This window comes from Bombina bombina, chromosome 4 (genome assembly GCF_027579735.1).
Source record: "Bombina bombina isolate aBomBom1 chromosome 4, aBomBom1.pri, whole genome shotgun sequence".
NCBI lineage: Eukaryota > Metazoa > Chordata > Amphibia > Anura > Bombinatoridae > Bombina > Bombina bombina.
The window spans coordinates 173,398,550-173,424,160 of record NC_069502.1 but is presented as its reverse complement, the minus strand read 5'-3'; the positions used below and the strand labels follow the sequence as shown (position 1 = coordinate 173,424,160).

At 40.1% G+C, this 25,611-nt stretch overlaps 1 protein-coding gene across 2 annotated transcripts in view; it reads left to right on the top strand.

Moving 5' to 3' along the window:
• Nucleotides 1-25,611, top strand: part of ASAP2 (ArfGAP with SH3 domain, ankyrin repeat and PH domain 2) — a 774,383-nt gene that overhangs the window by 471,670 nt on the left and 277,102 nt on the right. For both annotated transcript variants that reach the window (XM_053709709.1, XM_053709708.1), the window contains exon 7: nt 5,183-5,268. In XM_053709709.1, coding sequence (XP_053565684.1) covers nt 5,183-5,268 — 86 coding nt within the window. The remainder of the gene's footprint in view (nt 1-5,182; nt 5,269-25,611) is intronic.

Sequence of the window (25,611 nt, the reverse complement as noted above, 5' to 3'; positions counted from 1 at the left end):
CAGTCATCAATACTTTGATACAGGCTAGAAAGCCTGTCACTAGAAAAATCTATCATAAGATATGGCGTAAATATCTTTATTGGTGTAAATCCAAGGGTTACTCATGGAGTAAGGTTAGGATTCTTAGGATTCTGTCTTTTCTCCAAGAAGGATTGGAGAAAGGGTTATCAGCGAGTTCCTTAAAGGGACAAATTTCAGCTTTGTCAATTTTGTTTCACAAACGTTTGGCAAATGTACCAGATGTTCAGTCTTTTTGTCAGGCTCTATCTAGAATTAAGCCTGTATTTAGACCTATTACTCCTCCCTTGAGTTTGAATTTAGTTCTTCGAGTTCTTCAAGGGGTTCCGTTTGAACCTATGCATTCCATAGATATTAAACTGATTCGCCTTATCTCATTTTTCATTCTGATAAGGTGGTTTTACGTACCAAGCCTGGATTTCCTCCTTAGGTTGTTTCGAATAAGAATATTAATGAGGAAATTGTTGTTCCTTCCTTGTGTCCTAATCCTTCTTCTAAGAAGGAGCGTCTATTACATAATTTGGATGTGGTCCGTGCCTTAAAGTTTTACTTACAGGCAACTAAGGATTTCCGTCAGTCATCTTCATTATTCATTGTTTATTCTGGAAAGCGTAGGGGTCAGAAAGCTACGGCTACCTCTCTTTCTTTTTGGCTGACAAGTATCATCCGCCTGGCATATGAGACTGCTGGACAGCAGCCTCCTGAAAGAATTACGGCTCATCCTACTAGGGCTGTGGCTTCCACATGGGCTTTTAAAAACAATGCTTCTGTTGAACAGATTTGTAAGGCTGCGACTTGGTCGTCCCTTCACACTTTTTCCAAATTTTTCAAATTTGATACTTTTGCTTCTTCTGAGGCTATCTTTGGGAGAAAGGTTCTTCAAGCAGTGGTGCCTTCTGTTTAGGTCTCTGTCTTGTCCCTCCCTTTCATCCGTGTCCTATTGCTTTGGTATTGGTTTCCCACAAGTAAGGATGAAATCCGTGGACTCGTCATATCTTTGTAAAAGAAAACTAAATTTATGCTTACCTGATAAATTACTTTCTTTTACGATATGACGAGTCCACGACCCACCCTGTTATTTTAAGACAGATTTATTTTATTTTTTGAAAACTTCAGTCACCTCTGCACCTTTTTAGCCTTTCCTTTTCTCTTCCTATAACCTTCGGCCGAATGACTGGAGGTGGAGGGGAAGGGAGAGGCTATATATACAGCTCTGCTGTGGTGCTCTTTGCCACTTCCTGTTAGCAGGAGGTTAATATCCCACAAGTAAGGATGAAATCCGTGGACTCGTCATATCGTAAAAGAAAGTAATTTATCAGGTAAGCATAAATTTAGTTTTTAGGCACTCCTCTGTCTCGTATGGTGAGGTGGAGACTAGCTTTTGATCGTGTGACCTTGTCCTTGTGGTATTCCCTTGCTTTGGACGTCTTGTGGCAGTCGAACACCTATGGGCTCTAGTGTCTTGGTTCGAGATGCCTTAGCTCCTTTGGAGCGTTGGACTTCGGCATGGGGTGGTCTCTTCCTTGGGTCGGGACTTGCGATGTCGTTCTTCGGGTTCTCCTGGATATTACATTAATATCTCCCTGTGGGTCTGTTTTCTATATCAGACGGGGTATTTAAATTTCTGGGATATTTTTTGTTTTAAACAATTGGGGGCTTGAACCTGTCATCGCCCTGGTTCTTCCGAGTGCTGAGGTTATTATTATTATTATCGGTTATTTGTAGAGCGCCAACAGATTCCGCAGCGCTAAGGTTCTTCCCCTTGTGGATTCTGTTGCGGGTTGTTACCGTTTTTTTCGGGATCTAGGACGGGTTCGGAGTTCTCCTGTTCCGGGAATTTAGGCTATGACCTTTAGTCTTGCTAGTAGATCTTGTCACAGTTGGCCAGATTTCCTGAGGATTGCTTCTCATTGGGCTTGTCTATGCTCAATGAACGGTTTGCTCAAGTAACCTGATGGCTTCGCGGTTCTGCAGGCGAAGGGTTATAGGGTAACCGCTGCAGCTAATGCACCTTGTCTGTGCGCTAAGTTTTCAGGGGATTCCTTCCAGGTTAATCTGCGTTGGAAAGCACTCTCTGATTCAGCCTGAGGCCTTGCGTCTCGTGGGCACGTGCTCTGTCTCTAATAGCCCCCTTTTTCTTAGGGGGGCTTGTTCTCCTATGGAGGCCTTGTTTTAGGACTTTCCTAGATTCAGGGGATGGAACACAGGTTTTAACCTATTTGGAGAGAGACATGCTCTCTGGGTTGTTCTGTTCTATCTGGAGTCTTGCTGGCTCCGTGTCGAGATGGGCCTTTGCTAAACTCTTCTGGGTCTTCGGCCTTGTTGACTGTCTTTATGGAGTTTCGGGGGGGTTCCCGAGCTCTGTGGAATGGCTGAAGCCATTTTTTTCGCTCTTTTGTGAGCGGGTGTTGGGGTTTTTCTGTTCCCGTTTTCGGACTTACTGATGCTTGGGCTGGCCCGGCTGGGAGTAGGTCCTGAGATTGTTGTTCCTTGGAGGTTTAATGGGCCTAGTTGAGGTTCTATGCTTCTCCCCTTTTTGGGACCGATGTGTCAGTCTGGCGGTTGGGATTGCCTAGATGGTGCCCTCTGTCTTTGAGTTTTTACAATCCGATATCTTGCTCAGCCGCATTTTTCTTCTTAGTAAGTATTCTCTCTTGGGTCGTCCTGATGACGGCTGCATGTTCTTGACCCGGGTGTTTACCTCGTCTAGGTCTGCTTCACGTATTTGCGTTGAATACTTCAGTATTCTAAGTGCTAACGACTTGAGGATAAGTCTTCTCGATGAGAGTAAAGATCGCTGTTCGGATGCCTGATCCTAGACCTTCTGTTTGTGTTGGTCTGGGCATTGCCTCCCCTTTGACGTGGACCAATTGGGGTCTTTATGAGCTGGGCTCGTTCTGGGGGTCTTCCTTTATGGAATTTTGTGGTGTTTTTCTTGCCCTGTCCCTTTGGGAGTTTTGGGCTGTTGTTCCCTTTGCTAGTAAGGGGTGTGTGGTTGGGGACCAACCGCTGGGCGACGGTGTTTCTTGGAGGACTGTTGACTCAGTTGAGTCTGATTTTGCGGTCTCTAGCTAGGCTTCCGGACTATCTGCGGGTTAGTGTCCTTGGGGCTTTTTCCTTTCAATGTTCTCGGCTTCGGACAAAGCAGGGTTTGTTGGGTAGTGGTTTTCAGGCCTGTTGCCCTCAGAATGGGCCGCCTCTTGTACCCTCCCGTCTTGGCATTCAGTGTCCTCTTTAGCTTGGGTAATGAATGCAGCTGTGGACTCTTTCCATTTATGAAGAATAACATAAATTATGCTTACCTGATAATTTTCTTTTTTCAGATGGAAAGAGTCCACAACTCCCCACCCGTATTTTTTCTGTGGGGCGTCTGTATTTTTATTCTTCTGGCAACTTTTCACCCTGATGTTTCTTCTACTGTTCCTTGTTCCTCGGCAGAATGACTGGGGAGTGGGAGGAATATTTAAGCCTTTGGCTGGGGTGTCTTTGCCTCCTCCTGGTGGCCAGGTTCTTATTTCCCAAAAGTAATGAATGCAGCTGTGGACTCTTTCCATCTGAAGAAAAGAAAATTATCAGGTAAGCATAATTTATGTTTTTAAGCAAACTCTTTTTACTGTACTTCTGTTATGGTCTTAAGTAATCTATACTGAGTTTTGAGACACTTCTAATATTTTCAGTTTAAAGGGATACTAACTCCACATTTTTTATTTCGTGATTCAGATAGAGCATGCACTTTTAAGCAACTTTCTAATTTACTCCTATTATCATTTTTTCTTTGTCCTCATTTTACCTTGATTTGAAAAGCAGTAATAAAAGGTTATGAGCCGGCCCATTTTTACTACTTCATCTTGGTAGAGCTTGCTGATTGGTTTGCTACTTTTAGCCACAAATCAGCAAGTGCTACCCAGGTGCTGAACAAAAAATGGTCCGGCTCTAAATCTTACAGTACTGCTTTTTCAAATCAAGATAGCATGAGAACAAAGAAAAATTGATAATAGGAGTACATTAGAAAGGTGCTTAGAATCTCATGCTCTATCTGAACCATGAAAGAAAAAAATTGGGTTTAGTATCCCTTTAAGACACATAAATAGTAAGAATTATGTGACTTTAGAGTCCAGTTAGAATATTTATTTAAATGTTTATTATTGGTCCTACTATTCTGGATATGCAGTTTCTAAGAAACAATACAAATTGAATACTAAATATCTAAAGATCTGTTTCTAATGAGTCTGGAAAGTCTATTAAAACGAAAAATTCTAAATCATCACAGTCATGTTTGTTGATGTATTTAACTTGAGGAACAGCTGACCGTTATGTGCTCCTGTAGCATCTGATTTCAGCTTTGTTTTTAAATAAATGGAAAAGAGACAACATTTATTAAAGGGCCACTAAACCCAAAATCTTTCTTTCATGATTCAGATAGAGAATAGAAATTTAAACAACATTACAATTTACTTCCATTATTTATTTTGCTTCATTTTTTAAATATCCTTAGTTGAAGAAAAAGCAATGCACATGGTGAGCCAATCACACGAGGCTTCTATGTGCAGCAACCAATCAGCAGCCAGTGAGCATATCTAGATATGCTTTTCATCAAAGAATATCAAGAGAATAAAACAAATTAGATAATATAAGTAAATTAGAAAGATGTTTAAAATTGCATTCTCTTTCTAAATCATAAAAGAAAAAATGTGGGTGGCATGTCCCTTTAAGTTGCTAGTGGATTTGTCTTTTGTGACATTATTAATAAATATATATATATGTGTGTGTGTGTATATGTATATATATATATATGTGTGTGTGTGTATATATATATATATGTATATATATATATATGTGTGTGTGTGTGTGTGTGTATATATATATATACATATATATATATATATATATAAATAAATAGAGGGTATCAAATTCTGCTGTGTTTAAGTGCAAGAAGTTAATCTGAAAATAGTCTCTCCTGGTGTGTTTTTTTTTTTAAGGCAGCTGTAACTGATAAATCCACTATAACCAGTGGATATAGGAAAAATATTTGTCAGTGGGTGGGCCAGGAACAGCGCTCATAGAAAGGAAGAGAAGATATATATATATACTACTACATTGCTACTGTAAACCATATTTAGTTCCAGCATATTGACTAATCTGTATGTATGTATTTTTTTACCAGTACCTGCTGAAAGTGAATGAAATAAAGATTAAAAAAGGAGTTGATCTGCTGCAAAACTTAATAAAGTATTTTCACGCACAGTGCAAGTAAGTTGACATACTTATTCTTCTGTGAACTTGTGTCTTTTAATGTTGCATTAAGTATAATTTTAAAGATTAGAGATATTATCTCTGTAATATATATTCTCATTTGCATGTGCATTAAAGAGAAGTTTGTGTTTTGTAGGTTGGGTTTGAAAAAGGATCAATGTTAGTTTTTTGTCTGTGAATAAAAATACTGAACACCCAGTGTTAGAAATCTTGCCAATTATAGAGTAAAGGGCATTCATATACCATGCCTAAACAATAGGTGTAGAACTATGCTGGTATGAAGAACTTAATTGTTAAAGGGACATTTTAAACTGTTTAAACACACACGGTAAAGTCTCACGCAGGAAGCACAAGCATTGCAGTTTCAAAGCTGAATACAGCTGGCTGGTGATTGGCTGGGTTGTGTGACTGCTTTTGCTGATTGGCTCACCAGCTGTTTCCTGCTCAGGACCAGCAATTCTCTGTGTCCCCCGTGCAGGACTTTACATACGTGTTTTAAACCATTTGAGGGGGTTAAACACATGCAGTTCCAGGGTTAGTAGTGCAAAACTTGTATGTGTTTAACCTCTTTTGCAGGAGTTAAACACACAGTTATATGGAAGCAAAAGTGCAACAATAAAATGCTCTAACACGTTATAACATTGTCTTTTTGCACTTTAATATCCCTTTAAACAGCTTTTACTTAACATTTTTTGAGACGGAACCTTTTTTCATGTGTAGATTCTGCTTTTTCATATGCCTGATATAAGTCTTTTGTACAATGCCTCAGATGGAGGTCTCAATACAAATGAGCAAAGATCAGGACAAAATGACACAAGGATAATGCACTTTGTCTACTTTAGCGTAAGCAATTTACAGAGACTTGATGCAGGTGGTTAGATCTGAGGATGTGTACGTGGGTAAAATGGTATTTACTTGATTGTTAGAAGTGCTGAGTTGTAACTGTACAGCAGGAATGATGTCTAGTGTATCAATAAAAGCACAAGGCTTCCGCTCACTGTCACTTTCATGATTATCTGCATTTATTTGTATTTGTATACTTCCTCACTGGATCTGCCTGTTTCATAATGGTCACTTCTGTATTCTTGTAATTTGTGTCTGCATAGAAGTTGCTTTGTTCCCACTGAAAGAGCAATAAGCAGTGTTATAAAGACAGGAATTAGCATTCTGCCAAAAAGTGAACGGTGGACCCTCTCCTGTCAAGACTGGTGCCGCATTTTAAAGTCAGTAGTTAAGAGTTTTACACTACAACGCTGTAGCATAAAACTCTTAACTAAAATGCTAAAAAGTACACTAACACCCATAAACTACCTATTAACCCCTAAACCGAGGCCCTCCCGCACCGTAAACATTAAAAAAAAAAAATTAACCCCTAATCTGCCGAACTGGACATTGCCGACACTATAATAAATATATTAACCCCTAAAACGCTGCACTCCCGCATCGCAAACGCTAGTTAAATATTATTAACCCCTAATCTGCTGTCCCTAATATCGCCGACACCTACCTACATTTATTAACCCCTAATCTGCCGCCCCAACTATATTAAAGTTATTAACCCCTAAATCTAAGTCTTATCCTAACACTCCCTAACTTAAATATAATTTAAATAAATCTAAATAAGTATAACTATCATTAACTAAATTAATCCTATTTAATACTAAATAATTACCTATAAAATAAACCCTAAGCTAGAAACAATATAACTAATAGTATAACTAATAGTTGCATTGTATCTAGCTTAGGGTTTATTTCTCCAACATAGGTGTGTCCGGTCCACGGCGTCATCCTTACTTGTGGGATATTCTCTTCCCCAACAGGAAATGGCAAAGAGCCCAGCAAAGCTGGTCACATGATCTCTCCTAGGCTCCGCCTTCCCCAGTCATTCTCTTTGCCGTTGTACAGGCAACATCTCCACGGAGATGGCTTAGAGTTTTTTGGTGTTTAACTGTAGTTTTTATTCTTCAATCAAGAGTTTGTTATTTTAAAATAGTGCTGGTATGTACTATTTACTCTGAAACAGAAAAGTGATGAAGATTTCTGTTTGTAAGAGGAAAATGATTTTAGCAAACGTTACTAAAATCGATGGCTGTTTCCACACAGGACTGTTGAGAGGAATTAACTTCAGTTGGGGGAAACAGTGAGCAGACTTTTGCTGCTTGAGGTATGACACATTACTAACAAGACGATGTAATGCTGGAAGCTGTCATTTTCCCTATGGGATCCGGTAAGCCATTTTTATTACATAAGAATAAAGGGCTTCACAAGGGCTTTTAAGACTGGTAGACATTTTCTGGGCTAAAACGATTGATATATAAGCATTTTTAATACTTCATAGCTTTGAGGAATTATTTTATTCTTGGGAATTATGTAAAATAACCGGCAGGCACTGTATTGGACACCTTATTCTCTAGGGGCTTTCCCTAATCATAGGCAGAGCCTCATTTTCGCGCCTCTATTGCGCACTTGTTTTTGGGAAGCATGACATGCAGATGCATGTGTGAGGAGCTCTGATACATAGAAAAGGCTTTCTGAAGGCGTCATTTGGTATCGTATTCCCCTTTGGGCTTGGTTGGGTCTCAGCAAAGCAGATACCAGGGACTGTATAGGGGTTAAATATAAAAACGGCTCCGGTTCCGTTATTTTAAGAGTTAAAGCTTTCAAATTTGGTGTGCAATACTTTTAAGGCTTTAAGACACTGTGGTGAAATTTTGGTGAATTTTGAACAATTCCTTCATACTTTTTCACATTTGCAGTAATAAAGTGTGTTCAGTTTAAAATTTAAAGTGACAGTAACGGTTTTATTTTAAAACGTTTTTTGTACTTTGTTATCAAGTTTATGCCTGTTTAACATGTCTGAACTACCAGATAGACTGTGTTCTGTATGTGGGGAAGCCAAGGTTCCTTCTCATTTAAATAGATGTGATTTATGTGACACAAAATTTAGAGAAAATGATGCCCAAGATGATTCCTCAAGTGAGGGGAGTAAGCATGGTACTGCATCATCCCCTCCTTCGTCTACGCCAGTCTTGCCCACACAGGAGGCCCCTAGTACATCTAGTGCGCCAATACTCCTTACTATGCAACAATTAACGGCTGTAATGGATAATTCTATCAAAAACATTTTAGCCAAAATGCCCACTTATCAGCGAAAGCGCGACTGCTCTGTTTTAGAAAATACGGAAGAGCATGAGGACGCTGATGATATTGGTTCTGAAGTGCCCCTACACCAGTCTGAGGGGGCCAGGGAGGTTTTGTCTGAGGGAGAAATTTCAGATTCAGGGAAAATTTCTCAACAAGCTGAACCTGATGTGATTACATTCAAATTTAAATTGGAACATCTCCGCGCTCTGCTTAAGGAGGTGTTATCTACTCTGGATGATTGTGAGAATTTGGTCATTCCAGAGAAATTATGTAAGATGGACAAGTTCCTAGAGGTCCCGGGGCCCCCCGAAGCTTTTCCTATACCCAAGCGGGTGGCGGATATTGTAAACAAAGAATGGGAAAGGCCCGGCATACCTTTCGTCCCTCCCCCTATATTCAAGAAATTGTTTCCTATGGTCGACCCCAGAAAGGACTTATGGCAGACAGTCCCCAAGGTCGAGGGGGCGGTTTCTACTCTAAACAAACGCACCACTATACCCATAGAAGATAGTTGTGCTTTCAAAGATCCTATGGATAAAAAATTAGAGGGTTTGCTTAAAAAGATGTTTGTTCAGCAAGGTTACCTTCTACAACCAATTTCATGCATTGTTCCTGTCACTACAGCAGCGTGTTTCTGGTTCGATGAACTAGAAAAAGGCGCTCAATAAAGATTCTTCTTATGAGGAGATTTTGGACAGAATCCATGCTCTCAAATTGGCTAACTCTTTCACCTTAGACGCCACTTTGCAATTGGCTAGATTAGCGGCGAAAAATTCTGGGTTTGCTATTGTGGCGCGCAGAGCGCTTTGGCTAAAATCTTGGTCAGCGGATGCGTCTTCCAAGAATAAATTGCTTAACATTCCTTTCAAGGGGAAAACGCTGTTTGGCCCTGACTTGAAAGAGATTATTTCTGATATCACTGGGGGTAAGGGCCACGCCCTTCCTCAGGATAGGTCTTTCAAGGCTAAAAATAAACCAAATTTTCGTCCCTTTCGCAGAAACGGACCAGCCCCAAGTGCTACATCCTCTAAGCAAGAGGGTAATACTTCTCAAGCCAAGCCAGCCTGGAGGCCAATGCAAGGCTGGAACAAAGGTAAGCAGGCCAAGAAACCTGCCACTGCTACCAAGACAGCATGAGATGTTGGCCCCCGATCCGGGACCGGATCTGGTGGGGGGCAGACTCTCTCTCTTCGCTCAGGCTTGGGCAAGAGATGTTCTGGATCCTTGGGCGCTGGAAATAGTCTCCCAAGGTTATCTTCTGGAATTCAAGGGGCTTCCCCCAAGGGGGAGGTTCCACAGGTCTCAATTGTCTTCAGACCACATAAAAAAACAGGCATTCTTACATTGTGTAGAAGACCTGTTAAAAATGGGAGTGATTCATCCTGTTCCATTAGGAGAACAAGGGAAGGGGTTCTACTCCAATCTGTTCATAGTTCCCAAAAAAGAGGGAACATTCAGACCAATCTTAGATCTCAAGATCCTAAACAAGTTTCTCAAGGTTCCATCGTTCAAAATGGAAACCATTCGAACAATTCTTCCTTCCATCCAGGAAGGTCAATTCATGACCACGGTGGATTTAAAGGATGCGTATCTACATATTCCTATCCACAAGGAACATCATCGGTTCCTAAGGTTCGCCTTTCTGGACAAGCATTACCAGTTTGTGGCACTTCCGTTCGGATTAGCCACTGCTCCAAGAATTTTCACAAAGGTACTGGGGTCCCTTCTAGCGGTGCTAAGACCAAGGGGCATTGCAGTAGTACCTTACTTGGACGACATTCTGATTCAAGCGTCGTCCCTTCCACAAGCAAAGGCTCACACGGACATCGTCCTGGCCTTTCTCAGATCTCACGGGTGGAAAGTGAACGTAGAAAAAAGTTCGCTATCTCCGTCAACAAGAGTTCCCTTCTTGGGAACAATAATAGACTCCTTAGAAATGAGGATTTTTCTGACAGAGGCCAGAAAATAAAAACTTCTAAACTCTTGTCAAGTACTTCATTCTGTTCCTCTTCCTTCCATAGCGCAGTGCGTGGAAGTAATAGGTTTGATGGTCGCGGCAATGGACATAGTTCCTTTTGCGCGAATTCATCTGAGACCATTACAACTGTGCATGCTCAGTCAGTGGAATGGGGATTATACAGACTTGTCTCCGACGATACAAGTAGATCAGAGGACCAGAGATTCACTCCGTTGGTGGCTGTCCCTGGACAACCTGTCACAGGGGATGAGCTTCCGCAGACCAGAGTGGGTCATTGTCACGACCGACGCCAGTCTGGTGGGCTGGGGCGCGGTCTGGGGACTCCTGAAAGCTCAGGGTCTTTGGTCTCGGGAAGAATCTCTTCTCCCGATAAATATTCTGGAACTAAGAGCGATATTCAATGCTCTCAAGGCTTGGCCTCAGCTAGCAAAGGCCAAATTCATACGGTTTCAATCGGACAACATGACGACTGTTGCGTACATCAACCATCAGGGGGGAACAAGGAGTTCCCTGGCGATGGAAGAAGTGACCAAAATCATTCATTGGGCGGAGTCTCACTCCTGCCACTTGTCTGCAATCCACATTCCAGGAGTGGAAAATTGGGAAGCGGATTTTCTGAGTCGTCAGTCATTTCATCCGGGGGAGTGGGAACTCCATCCGGAAATCTTTGCCCAAATTACTCAGTTGTGGGGCAGTCCAGACATGGATCTGATGGCCTCTCGTCAGAACTTCAAGGTTCCTTGCTACGGGTCCAGATCCAGGGATCCCAAGGCGACTCTAGTAGATGCACTAGTAGCACCTTGGACCTTCAAACTAGCGTATGTATTCCCACCGTTTCCTCTCATCCCCTGGCTGGTAGCCAGGATCTATCAGGAGAGGGCATCGGTGATCTTGATAGCTCCTGCGTGGCCACGCAGGACTTGGTATGCAGACCTGGTGAATATGTCATCTGCTCCACCATGGAAGCTACCTTTGAGACGGGACCTTCTTGTTCAAGGTCCGTTCGAACATCCGAATCTGGTCTCACTCCAACTGACTGCTTGGAGATTGAACGCTTGATTTTATCAAAGCGAGGGTTCTCAGATTCTGTCATTGATACTCTTGTTCAGGCCAGAAAGCCTGTAACTAGAAAAATTTACCATAAAATATGGAAAAAATATATCTGTTGGTGTGAATCTAAAGGATTCCCATGGAACAAGATAAAAATTCCTAAGATTCTATCCTTTCTACAAGAGGGTTTGGAGAAAGGATTATCTGCAAGTTCTTTGAAGGGACAGATTTCTGCTTTATCTGTTTTACTTCACAAAAAGCTGGCGGCTGTGCCAGATGTTCAAGCTTTTGTTCAGGCTCTGGTTAGAATCAAGCCTGTTTACAAACCTTTGACTCCTCCTTGGAGTCTCAATTTAGTTCTTTCAGTTCTTCAGGGGGTTCCGTTTGAACCCTTACATTCCATTGATATTAAGTTATTATCTTGGAAAGTTTTGTTTTTGGTTGCAATTTCTTCTGCTAGAAGAGTTTCAGAGTTATCTGCTCTGCAGTGTTCTCCTCCTTATCTGGTGTTCCATGCAGATAAGGTGGTTTTGCGTACTAAACCTGGTTTTCTTCCAAAAGTTGTTTCTAACAAAAACATTAACCAGGAGATAGTCGTGCCTTCTTTGTGTCCGAATCCAGTTTCAAAGAAGGAACGTTTGTTGCACAATTTGGATGTAGTTCGTGCTCTAAAATTCTATTTAGATGCTACAAAGGATTTTAGACAAACATCTTCCTTGTTTGTTGTTTATTCTGGTAAAAGGAGAGGTCAAAAAGCAACTTCTACCTCTCTCTCTTTTTGGCTTAAAAGCATCATCAGATTGGCTTACGAGACTGCCGGACGGCAGCCTCCTGAAAGAATCACAGCTCATTCCACTAGGGCCGTGGCTTCCACATGGGCCTTCATGAACGAGGCTTCTGTTGATCAGATATTTAAGGCAGCGACTTGGTCTTCACTGCACACTTTTACTAAATTTTACAAATTTGATACTTTTGCTTCTTCTGAGGCTATTTTTGGGAGAAAGGTTTTGCAAGCCGTGGTGCCTTCCATCTAGGTGACCTGATTTGCTCCCTCCCTTCATCCGTGTCCTAAAGCTTTGGTATTGGTTCCCACAAGTAAGGATGACGCCGTAGACCGGACACACCTATGTTGGAGAAAACAGAATTTATGTTTACCTGATAAATTACTTTCTCCAACGGTGTGTCCGGTCCACGGCCCGCCCTGGTTTTTTTAATCAGGTCTGATAATTTATTTTCTTTAACTACAGTCACCACGGTATCATATGATTTCTCCTATGCAAATATTCCTCCTTTACGTCGGTTGAATGACTGGGGAAGGCGGAGCCTAGGAGGGATCATGTGACCAGCTTTGCTGGGCTCTTTGCCATTTCCTGTTGGGGAAGAGAATATCCCACAAGTAAGGATGACGCTGTGGACCGGACACACCGTTGGAGAAAGTAATTTATCAGGTAAACATAAATTCTGTTTTTTATTTTACAGGCAAGTTTGTATTTATTTAAACTAGGTAGAATAGTTATTAAAAATAAATACAAAAGCACCTGTAAAATAAAACCTAACCTAAATTACAATTACACCTAACACTACACTATAATTAAATAAATTCCCTAAATTAAATACAATTAAATACAATTATCTAAAGTACCAAAAAAAACACTAAATTACAGAAAATAATAAACAAATTACAAGATTTTTAAACTAATTACACCTAATCTAATCCCCCTAACAAAATAAAAAGCCCCCCCCCCCCATCAAAATAAAAAAAAACCCTACTATACACTAAATTACAAATATCCCTTAAAAGGGCCTTTTGCGGGGCATTGCCTCAAAGTAATCAGCTCTTTTACTTGTAAAAAAAATTACAAATCCCCCCCAACATTAAAACCCACCACCCACACAACCAACCCTACTCTAAAACCCACCCAATACCCCCTTAAAAAAAACTAACACTAACCCCTTGAAGATCACCTTACCGGGAGAAGTCTTCAACCAACCGGGCCGAAGTCCTCAACGAATCCAGCAGAAGTGGTCCTCCAGACGGGCAGAAGTCTTCATCCAGACGGCATCTTCTATCTTCATCCATCCGGCATGGAGCGGGTCCATCTTCAAGACATCCGACGCGGAGCATCCTCTTCATCTGACGACTAAGACTGAATGAAGGTTCCTTTAAATGACGTCATCCAAGATGGCGTCCCTTCAGTTCCGATTGTCTGATAGAATTCTATCAGCCAATCGGAATTAAGGTAGAAAAAATCCTATTGGCTGATGCAATCGGCCAATAGGATCGAGCTGGCATTCTATTGGCTGATTGGAACAGCCAATAGGATTGAACTTCAATGAGTCTATACAGGGTATGTTTTAGACTATGTGTCTATATATTCTGATCCTTTATTGTTGCGCCTACTAGACACTAGTCTGATAACCCATCATTTTATTACCCTAGCTAAATGGCATGTAACAACTGATTACATATATATGCATATGTTTGCTACTTGTTCCATTACTCAGGAGGGGGCCCCTAGTAAGGTCAGATATTACCCTCTTATATTGTGTACCCCTTCACGTTCTTAGTGACTCTTATTTCTTGGTAGGTGCGGTCAGTCCCATTCTCAGCGGCCTCTGACTTTGTTACACTTAATATAACTGCTGAATGAAACACTTGTATGTCATTATGGGTTTGACATATAACTTATTAAGCTGGGTCCGCCATTTGAGGTAATATGCTAGGAACACATGTGCAGTATCAGAGCTGGTTCTGCTCTAGATTTAGCTCTTTTTAGCCATGACAATATCCAAGTCACTTATTTCTTTTACCCAATTTGTAATATAGAGCCAATTACTAATATTCCCCTATCATGATCTTCACATTTATATTTTGATATGGATTCTGGAGGGTTCCCTCTCCACTTATCACATTTTAGCCTTTTTATTTTTGTCAGCCATCAGAGGCCGGCTTACAAAAATTCAAGTTAGCAGCTGCATTTAATTATATATCATGTGTGCCACTCGAGTCACGTCCTTATTTCAGGTTCCCTGTCCCCCTATTCATTATATAAATGCTATCTCTAATTTGATCTTACCACTATAAAGTGTACTTTGTTCATTCATCATAAATCTACCTAATAACTATTCCATATTATACTTGTATCACCAGCATGTCTAAGCTAGTATTATTGTATGAAGGTCCACCGCTTACATCACTAGAATTTATCTGCGTATTTTAGATTTACCTGGTTCCATGAGTGACTCACTGCAGAGCGAGAGGAATTAATAGCACTAAAAAGAGGTTCCAATCTAATTAGAGAAGTTGCAGCCTTTCAAGCTTTGTTGTACATGCACTGGTTTCTAATCATTTTGTTATCTAAATTATTGAACATGTATAATGTAAATTTTACCTTGCACTATTGTGTCATGTTATTTTACGCTGTTACATGTACTAACAACCTTAATAAAAATTGACAAAAATAAGTGCAAATACTAGGACATAAAACATAGGAAAAAAATGAACAAGGCATAACCATATACATTTACAATAGGAGAGCAATAAGTCTGGAGTTTTGGTACTATACAAAACAATTGTGAGTTAAAGGGCCATTAAACCCAAAAAAATTATTTCATGATTTAGATAGAGAATACAATTTTAAGCAACATTCCAATTTACTTCTATTACCTAATTTGCTGCAATCTTTAGATATCCTTTGTTAAATAAATATCAATGCACATTGGTGAGCCAATCACATGAGGCATCTATGTGCAGCCACCTATCAGAAGCTACTGAGCCTATCTAGATATGCTTTTCAGGAAAGAATATCAAGAGAAGGAAGCAAATTAGATCATAGAAGTAGATTATAAAGTTGTTTAAAATTATATTGTCTATCTGAATCATGAAAGAAAAAATGTGGGTTTAATGTCCCTTTAAAAAACTACTCACAGGACACACTGCAACAGAGTTTTCCGGCAATCAGCCTATCTGCACTTGGCCACGCCTCACAAACAGCTGCTTTATCCAGTCTGTAGTGCAGGATTTCTGTTTTCAAAAGTACAATTTCCCGAAATCCTATGATTGATTGAAAGTATGTGTTGCTTCCCAATTAGAGGACTGCATCATCAAGGAGTCTCGCACTGTCACTCTTTATCTTCAAAGTTACGCGGTCAGAGCTACCATCACTACAGGTATACATAGAACTATGAGGATTATTATGCAAGTCAATGAGTAGTATAAAAAGATTCTCTTAATTAACCCCTATATATTAGCTATGTCCCCCTAAAAAAAAAAAAAATTATGAACATCTGTGATCAGAGCAACACAAAAGAAACAGTATGGTAGCTCTAATTGAATAAGTTTAGGTGTAACTAGTTTCAGAATATATCTATGTATTTCATAATAAAGAGGATCCCAGCGTTTTTACATTTCACAGAAGTATAATAATATAATTCTGTTATGTTAAGATATATTATCGGTAGTTACTGAACAGTATCAGTTGTTTAAATGGTTAGAAAAATATTCCAGGCTAATAATGTGTTCTTTATAGGAAAATCTGCAGGATCTAGATAATTACATGGTCTACATTAGCTATTAAATTTAAACATTGTTGGCTTAGAAATGTAAAACATAGATTAGTCTGTTCTCACAGTTTCTTTCTACTGGTTAATTAAGCAGAAATCTGGAGTAATAAATATCATCTGTGATCACATCGTATTTATGGGCTCATATTAAACCACTATTTACCATGTTACAAATTAAACTCTGAACAATTGTAATTAGCCATGTTTATATATTTACATCACATATAAACACGTTTTTATGTTTTGTTACAAAAGTGTATAGTTTGTTAAATTCTGAAATCATCATTTTTATAACAACATGTAGTAAAATAACTTAGCAATATACTTTGATTATGTATTTTGTTCTCCTTTCCTGTAATTGAATGCTGAATATTGTGGGCTTTCCAATTTGTTAAACATGGAAGTGCAGACACAGCTATATTCCACACAGTCATTGGCTGCACACTCTAGTAAGCCATTTATAACCATTCCTAATTGGCCTCAGTTCAACCTAAGTTACAATATGGCAGCACCCACTGCTTTATGAACATTAAGTTTACCCTTAATTTTTCAACATTTAAACAACTAATATAATTTTGAAAATTATGTGTACAAACTATTCTCAGCCTAATCTTTGCTCTGAATACATCATTCAAGCAATGATTTATTTAGTGTTTAATGTCCCTTTAAAACCTCTGATACACTGAAATGAATGTAAAACAATGACTTTTTTTAATTAAATGAGTCATATATTAAACATTTTAATACAAAATGACCATTCAGGTATAAGCTGGTTTATAATTTGTAATTACTTAGGTAGTATACAGTATTTGGAGATGCCCTCTTTAGTGGCACCAGTCAGCACAATGTTTGTATAAACATAATACAAGCAGTGCTAAAATAACAGAGCAAACAGAAATAGTGCTATATATGAGGATAAGATTTGAATGGAACACAAGATTGGATGATGTGTCTGATATTCTCTGATCTCCTCCACTTACATGTTGTATAAGGGTTAAAGGAATGGAAGTTAGATGCAATGAATGTGTTTAATAATAGTTAGGGAGGCTCTTTTAGAGCCCGGTCACCCTCTATAAAACACAGTGGGACACAGGAATCTAGTTTAGGAAAGAGAGGAGCCTCTCATACCCTTTGAATTATTATGTATTAGCGATAATATGTAATGCATTTAGTTTATGGGAAGAAGTGGCTCTAAAGTAACACACACAATACCCCTCAAAATGAACCTGGGATTACCTTCTTTCAAATGTGTAGTCTCATGCTTTTTAAAGGGACACTGAACCCAAATGGTTTCTTTCGTGATTCAGATAAAGCATGCAATTTCTCTTGTTAAGTGTATCCAGTCCACGGATCATCCATTACTTGTGGGATATTCTCCTTCCCAACAGGAAGTTGCAAGAGGATCACCCACAGCAGAGCTGCTATATAGCTCCTCCCCTAACTGTCATATCCAGTCATTCTCTTGCAAGCCTCAACCAAGATGGAGGTCGTAAGAGGAGTGTGGTGTTTTATACTTAGTTTATTCTTCAATCAAAAGTTTGTTATTTTTAAATGGTACAGGAGTGTACTGTTTATCTCAGGCAGTATTTAGAAGAAGAATCTGCCTGTGTTTTCTATGATCTTAGCAGAAGTAACTAAGATCCATGGCTGTTCTCACATATTCTGAGGAGTGAGGTAACTTCAGAGAGGGAATGGCGTGCAGGTTATCCTGCAATAAGGTATGTGCAGTTAATATATTTCTAGGGATGGAATTTGCTAGAAAATGCTGCTGATACTGAACTAATGTAAGTAAAGCCTTAAATGCAGTGAGAGCTACTGGTATCAGGCTTATTAATAGAGATATATACTCTTATAAAAATGTAATATAAAACGTTTGCTGGCATGTTTAATCGTTTTTATATGTGTTTGGTGATAAAACTTATTGGGGCCTAGTTTTTTTCCACATGGCTGGCTTGAATTCTGCCTAGTAACAGTTTCCTGACTTTCCACTGTTGTAATATGAGTGGGAGGGGTTTTTTTGTGCAGCAAAAATTACAGACACAGACATCCAGCTTCTTCCTGCATGATCCAGGATATCTCTGGAGGGCTCAAAAGGCTTCAAATCCGTTTTTGAGGGAGGTAACAAGCCACAGTAGAGCTGTGGCAGTTGTGACTATTTAAAAAAAACAAAAAAAAAAAAACGTTTTTGTCAGTTATTATTCTGTGTTTGGTATTAAGGGGTTAATCATCCATTTGCAAGTGGGTGCAATGCTCTGCTAACTTGTTACATACACTGTAAAAATTTTGTTAGTGTAACTGCCTTTTTTCACTGTTATTTCAAATTTTGACAAAAATGTGTGTTTCTTAAAGGTGCAGTAACGTTTTTTATATTGCTTGTAAACTTGTTTAAAGTGTTTTCCAAGCTTGCTAGTCTCATTGCTAGTCTGTTTAAACATGTCTGACAAAGAGGAAACAACTTGTTCATTATGTTTGAAAGCCATGGTGGAGCTCCATAGGAGAATGTGTACAAAATGTATTGATTTCACTTTAAACAGTAAAGATCAGTCTTTAACTATAAAAGAAATATCACCAGAAGATTCTGATGAGGGGGAAGTTATGCTAAGGAACGGCCCCCTATCCGGCGACGGATCTAGTAGGGGGCAGACTTTCTCTCTTCGCCCAGGCATGGGCAAGAGATGTTCAGGATCCCTGGGTGTTGGAGATCATATCTCAGGGATATCTTCTGGACTTCACAGCTTCCCCTCCACAAGGGAGATTTCATCTTTCAAGGCTATCTGCAAATCAGATAAAGAAAGAGGCATTCCTACGCTGTGTGCAAGACCTCCTAATTATGGGAGTGATCCATCCAGTTCCACGGACGGAACAAGGACAGGGTTTTTATTCAAATCTGTTTGTGGTTCCCAAAAAAGAGGGAACCTTCAGACCAATTTTGGATCTAAAGATCTTAAACAAATTCCTCAGAGTTCCATCTTTCAAAATGGAAACTATTCGGACCATCCTACCCATGATCCAAGAGGGTCAGTACATGACCACAGTGGACCTAAAGGATGCCTACCTTCACATACCGATTCACAAAGACCATCATCGGTTTCTAAGGTTTGCTTTTCTAGACAGGCATTACCAATTTGTAGCTCTTCCCTTCGGGTTGGCTACAGCCCCGAGAATCTTTACAAAGGTTCTGGGCTCACTTCTGGCGGTTCTAAGACCGCGAGGCATAGCGGTAGCTCCGTATCTAGACGACATCCTGATACAGGCGTCAAACTTTCAAGTTGCCAAGTCTCATACAGAGATAGTTCTGGCATTTCTGAGGTCGCACGGGTGGAAAGTGAACGAGGAAAGGAGTTCTCTATCCCCACTCACAAGAGTCTCCTTCTTAGGGACTCTTATAGATTCTGTAGAAATGAAAATTTACCTGACGGAGTCCAGGTTATCAAAACTTCTAAATGCTTGCCGTGTTCTTCACTACATTCCGTGCCCTTCGGTGGCTCAGTGTATGGAGGTAATCGGCTTAATGGTAGCGGCAATGGACATAGTGCCACTTGCGCGCCTACATCTCAGACCGCTGCAATTATGCATACTGAGTCAGTGGAATGGGGATTACACAGATTTGTCCCCTCTGCTAAATCTGGATCAAGAGACCAGAGATTCTCTTCTCTGGTGGTTGTCTCGGGTCCACCTGTCCAAGGGTATGACCTTTCGCAGGCCAGATTGGACAATTGTAACAACAGATGCCAGCCTTCTAGGTTGGGGTGCAGTCTGGAACTCCCTGAAGGCACAGGGATCGTGGACTCAGGAGGAGAAACTCCTTCCAATAAATATTCTGGATTTAAGAGCGATATTCAATGCTCTTCTGGCTTGGCCTCAGTTAGCAACACTGAGGTTCATCAGATTTCAGTCGGACAACATCACGACTGTGGCTTACATCAACCATCAAGGGGGAACCAGGAGTTCCCTAGCGATGTTAGAAGTCTCAAAAATAATTCGCTGGGCAGAGTCCCACTCTTGCCACCTGTCAGCAATCCATATCCCAGGCGTGGAGAACTGGGAGGCGGATTTTCTAAGTCGTCAGACTTTCCATCCGGGGGAGTGGGAACTCCATCCGGAGGTGTTTGCTCAATTGATTCATCGTTGGGGCAAACCAGAGTTGGATCTCATGGCGTCTCGCCAGAACGCCAAGCTCCCTTGTTACGGATCCAGGTCCAGGGACCCAGAAGCGACGCTGATAGATGCTCTAGCAGCGCCTTGGTTCTTCAACCTGGCTTATGTGTTTCCACCGTTTCCTCTGCTCCCTCGACTGATTGCCAAAATCAAACAGGAGAGAGCATCAGTGATTCTGATAGCACCTGTGTGGCCACGCAGGACTTGGTATGCAGACCTAGTGGACATGTCATCCTTTCCACCATGGACTCTGCCTCTAAGACAGGACCTTCTGATACAAGGTCCTTTCAATCATCCAAATCTAATTTCTCTGAGACTGACTGCATGGAGATTGAACGCTTGATTCTATCAAAGCGTGGCTTCTCCGAGTCAGTCATTGATACCTTAATACAGGCACGAAAGCCTGTTACCAGGAAAATCTACCACAAGATATGGAGTAAATATCCTTATTGGTGTGAATCCAAGAATTACTCATGGAGTAAGGTTAGGATTCCTAGAATATTGTCTTTTCTCCAAGAGGGCTTGGACAAAGGATTATCAGCTAGTTCCTTAAAGGGACAGATTTCTGCTCTGTCTATTCTTTTGCACAAGCGTCTGGCAGAGGTTCCAGACGTTCAGGCATTTTGCCAGGCTTTGGTTAGAATTAAGCCTGTGTTTAAACCTGTTACTCCTCCGTGGAGCTTAAACTTGGTTCTTAAAGTTCTTCAAGGAGTTCCGTTTGAACCCCTTCATTCCATTGATATTAAACTTTTATCTTGGAAAGTTCTGTTTTTGATGGCTATTTCCTCGGCTCGGAGAGTCTCTGAGCTATCTGCCTTACAATGTGATTCTCCTTATCTGATTTTTCATGCAGATAAGGTAGTTCTGCGTACCAAACCTGGGTTTTTACCTAAGGTGGTATCCAATAAGAATATCAATCAAGAGATTGTTGTTCCATCATTGTGCCCTAATCCTTCTTCAAAGAAGGAACGTCTTTTACATAATCTGGACGTAGTCCGTGCCTTGAAGTTTTACTTACAAGCTACTAAGGATTTTCGTCAAACATCTTCCCTGTTTGTCGTTTACTCTGGACAGAGGAGAGGTCAAAAAGCTTCGCAAACCTCTGTGTCCTTTTGGCTTCGGAGCGTAATACGCCTAGCCTATGAGACTGCTGGACAGCAGCTCCCTGAAAGGATTACAGCTCATTCTACTAGAGCTGTGGCTTCCACCTGGGCCTTCAAAAATGAGGCCTCTGTTGAACAGATTTGCAAGGCTGCGACTTGGTCTTCGCTTCACACTTTTTCAAAATTTTACAAATTTGATACTTTTGCTTCTTCGGAGGCTGTTTTTGGGAGAAAGGTTCTTCGGGCAGTGGTTCCTTCCGCTTAATCCTGCCTTGTCCCTCCCATCATCCGTGTACTTTAGCTTTGGTATTGGTATCCCACAAGTAATGGATGATCCGTGGACTGGATACACTTAACAAGAGAAAACATAATTTATGCTTACCTGATAAATTTATTTCTCTTTTAGTGTATCCAGTCCACGGCCCGCCCTGTCCTTTTAAGGCAGGTCTAAATTTTAATTAAACTACAGTCACCACTGCACCCTATGGTTTCTCCTTTCTCTGTTTGTTTTCGGTCAAATGACTGGATATGACAGTTAGGGGAGGAGCTATATAGCAGCTCTGCTGTGGGTGATCCTCTTGCAACTTCCTGTTGGGAAGGAGAATATCCCACAAGTAATGGATGATCCGTGGACTGGATACACTACAAGAGAAATAAATTTATCAGGTAAGCATAAATTATGTTTTTAAGCAACTTTCTAATCTACTACTATTATCAAATTTTCTTCATTCTCTTGGTATATTTATTTGAAATGCAAGAATGTAAGTTTAGATGCCGGCCCATTTTTGGTGAACAACCTGGGTTGTTGTTGCTGATTGGTGGATAAATTCATCCACTAATAAAAAAGTGCTGTCCAGAGTACTAAAACAAAAAAAGCTTAGATGCTTTTTTTTTTCAAATAAAGATAGCAAGAGAACAAAGAAAAATTGATAATAGGAGTACATTACAAAGTTGCTTAAAGGGTCAGTAAACATTGCTTTTTTGCATCAAATCAATTAACATATTTATATTTAAAATCCATTTTTTATACTTAAAATGTATTGTAATAATAAACTAAACTTTTATTTATGTATAATTTTATTTATTTTTATTTAACAAAATGATATGTCAATCATTAACGTTAGCCTGCCTCCTTCACTGTTTCTAAATGTTTTATATCGTTACCGCGCTTTACTAAGAGTGCCACGCCCCCTTTTTTTTGGTTTCCTGCTGTAACTTAGATCAGTGTAACTCACAAAATGACCACATGTAAAGAGTGGGAATGTGCTGGCTTTAGACATTGAAATACGATGCGATAAGATGAGGGTTTTGTAGTTGCTAAAATTCATCACAGGGACTTTCCCAGCAAGAGCTATTAGTGACCGTCCTTTTGTTCCTATAGTTTTGCTGTTTTTCTAAACTGAGTGAAGGAAGTTGTCTGATTATATCCCTCCGCTCCTAAAAAGCTGCACAGTGGGGCAGAGTGAGACAGGTGGGGGGCGCAGAGTGAGACAGGTGAGGGACGCAGAGAGAGACATAGGGAAAAGAGTGATGCAGGAGGAGAACAGAGACGGAGGGGGGATAAAGAGAAGAACTGACGGTCTACCATCCATTTGGGGAGAAATACAAAGATGCGGGAAGAGCTGCTCCGGAAATCATTCAATTCTTCAATAACAGACTTCAAATATGAAGCTACGGGTGGGAGCTCCTCCTTCCCGCTCTGATTTGTATGACAGAGCGCTTCCAAAAATATTGATTAGTCTTCCCCGGCTAGCCCTCCATTTCCCTCTGCCGCGGTCCCTACTCAACCTAGCATATCTTTTAGTGACAGTGATAGATTAGAGAGGGTGAGTAGGAATCGCAGTAGAGGGAACTGGAATAGTGACAATCGCTGCCAGTTTGTAAAGGTAGAGAGAGCCCAGCAAGATATTCTCCCGGAGCACAAGTTCTTTGCTTCAAAAACAATAAAACACCACAATACTATTTTCATTTACTACCGCTTCATAAATAAATCATATTTATTATTCGTTGTGCACGCTAAAAAAAAATGGTGATCAGACGTTTCATGATTGAGGAGATTGTCAAAGGAAATCAAGAAGGTCTTATCATCATTTTTTTTAGCTTTCATAAAGAATAATAAATACGATTGATATATAAACTATTAAAAAAAAAAAATTAATTAAAAATCGCTGAAGGCATGTGGTCAATAAAAAAAAAAAAAAATTCAATAAAATGTGCATTTTTTTGTTTTAAAATAAGCACATAAAGAAAAATATATTTAAAAAGATAATATAAATGTAAAAATAGTTATTATAAATATTAAATATATTTTTTTTAGCTTTTTCTTCTATGCCTGATGCACCTGCAGTCCGTTTTGATTCTCTGCTGTGCCGGATCTAATTTTTTAGAAGTTTCTATGTTTTGAGAAAAAACACGCGCCTACATAATAATCAAATGACTCGACCGATTAATAGAGATTAGTGGAAGAGGTAATGACAGGCAGAAGCAGATTTCTCTTGTAAGGTGTATCCAGTCCACGGATCATCCATTACTTGTGGGATATTCTCCTTCCCAACAGGAAGTTGCAAGAGGATCACCCACAGCAGAGCTGTCTATATAGCTCCTCCTCTAACTGCCTCTTGCAGCTCTCGACAAGAAAGGAAGTAGCTAGAGAGATGTGGTGTTTTTATTTAGTTTATCTTCAATCAAAAGTTTGTTATTTTCAAATGGTACCGAAGTTGTACTATTTTAGCCTCAGGCAGAAAGTAGAAGAAGAGTCTGCCTGTGGTCTTTGATGATCTTAGCAGGTTGTAACTAAGATCCATTGCTGTTCTCACACATAACTGAAGAGAGAGGTAACTTCAGCTGGGGGAATGGCGTGCAGGGTCTCCTGCTATGAGGTATGTGCAGTTTAAATTTTTCTAGAGAAATGAATATGCTAGAAAATGCTGTTAATACCGGATTTATTTAAGGTAAGCCTGATTACAGTGATTTAATAACGACTAGTATCATGCTTGCTGTAAAAGGTAATATTCTTATCACTTTCTCACATTACTGAAAAATAAAACGTTTGCTGGAAGTGTTTAAACGTTTTTTTTATACATATTGGTGATAAAACTTTATTGGGGCCCAGTTTTCTCCACATGGCTGGCTAGATTTTGCCTAGGGATAGTTTTGTTAGGCCCTCTCACTGTGAATACAGGTTGAGAGGGGCCTATTTTCGCGCCTAAATGCGCATTAGATTTTGCAGCTTGAGACATCCAGTTTCCCTGAAGGAGTCCCCTGAACACTTAGGACCTCTCTAAAGGGTTTTTGTGCCTTTCAAAGTCGTTATATGGGCAGGTAGGACCACAGCAGAGCTGTGGCAGTTTGTTGTGACTGTTGAAAAACGTTTATATCGTTTTTTTGATCCGGTTTTGAAACTAAGGGGTTAATCATCCATTTGCAAGTGGGTGCAATGCTCTGTTAGTCTATTATACACACTGTAAAAATTTTGTAAGATTTACCGCTTTTTATCACTGTTTTTCAATTTCTGACAAAATTTGTTTCTCTTAAAGGCACAGTACCGTTTTTATTTTTTGCTTGTTTACTTTTATCAAAGTGTTTTCCAAGCTTGCTGGTCTCATTGCTAGTCTGTTTAAACATGTCTGACATAGAGGAAACTCCTTGTTCATTATGTTTAGAAGCCATTGTGGAACCCCCTCTTAGAATGTGTACCAAATGTACTGATTTTACTGATTTTACTTTAAGTTATAAAGATCATATTCTGTCTTTAAAAAATTTATCACCAGAGGAAACTGACAAGGGGGAAGTTATGCCGACTAACTCGCCTCACGTGTCAGAACCTTTGACTCCCGCTCAAGGGACTCCCGCTCAAGAGGCGCCAAGTACATCTAGCGCGCCCATGGCGTTTACTTTACAAGACATGGCGGCAGTTATGGATCATACCCTTACAGCAGTATTGTCCAAACTACCAGGGTTACAAGGAAAGCGAGACAGCTCTGGGGCTAGAAAAACTACAGAGTGATATCCCCTCACAATATGCAGAAGCTTCTTTCTGTGGGTGATTTTTCTGACTCAGGGAAGATCCTTCAACCTGATTCTGATATGTCAACATTTAAATTTAAGCTTGAACACCTCCGCGTGTTGCTCAGGGAGGTTTTAGCTACTCTGGATGACTGTGACACCATAATAGTGCCAGAGAAATTGTGTAGATTGGATAAATACTATGCAGTGCCTGTTTACACTGATGTTTTTCCAATACCTTAAAAGGTTTTCAGAAATTATTACTAAGGAATGGGATAGACCAGGCGTACCGTTCTCTCCCCCTCCTATTTTTAAGAAAATGTTTCCAATAGATGCCGC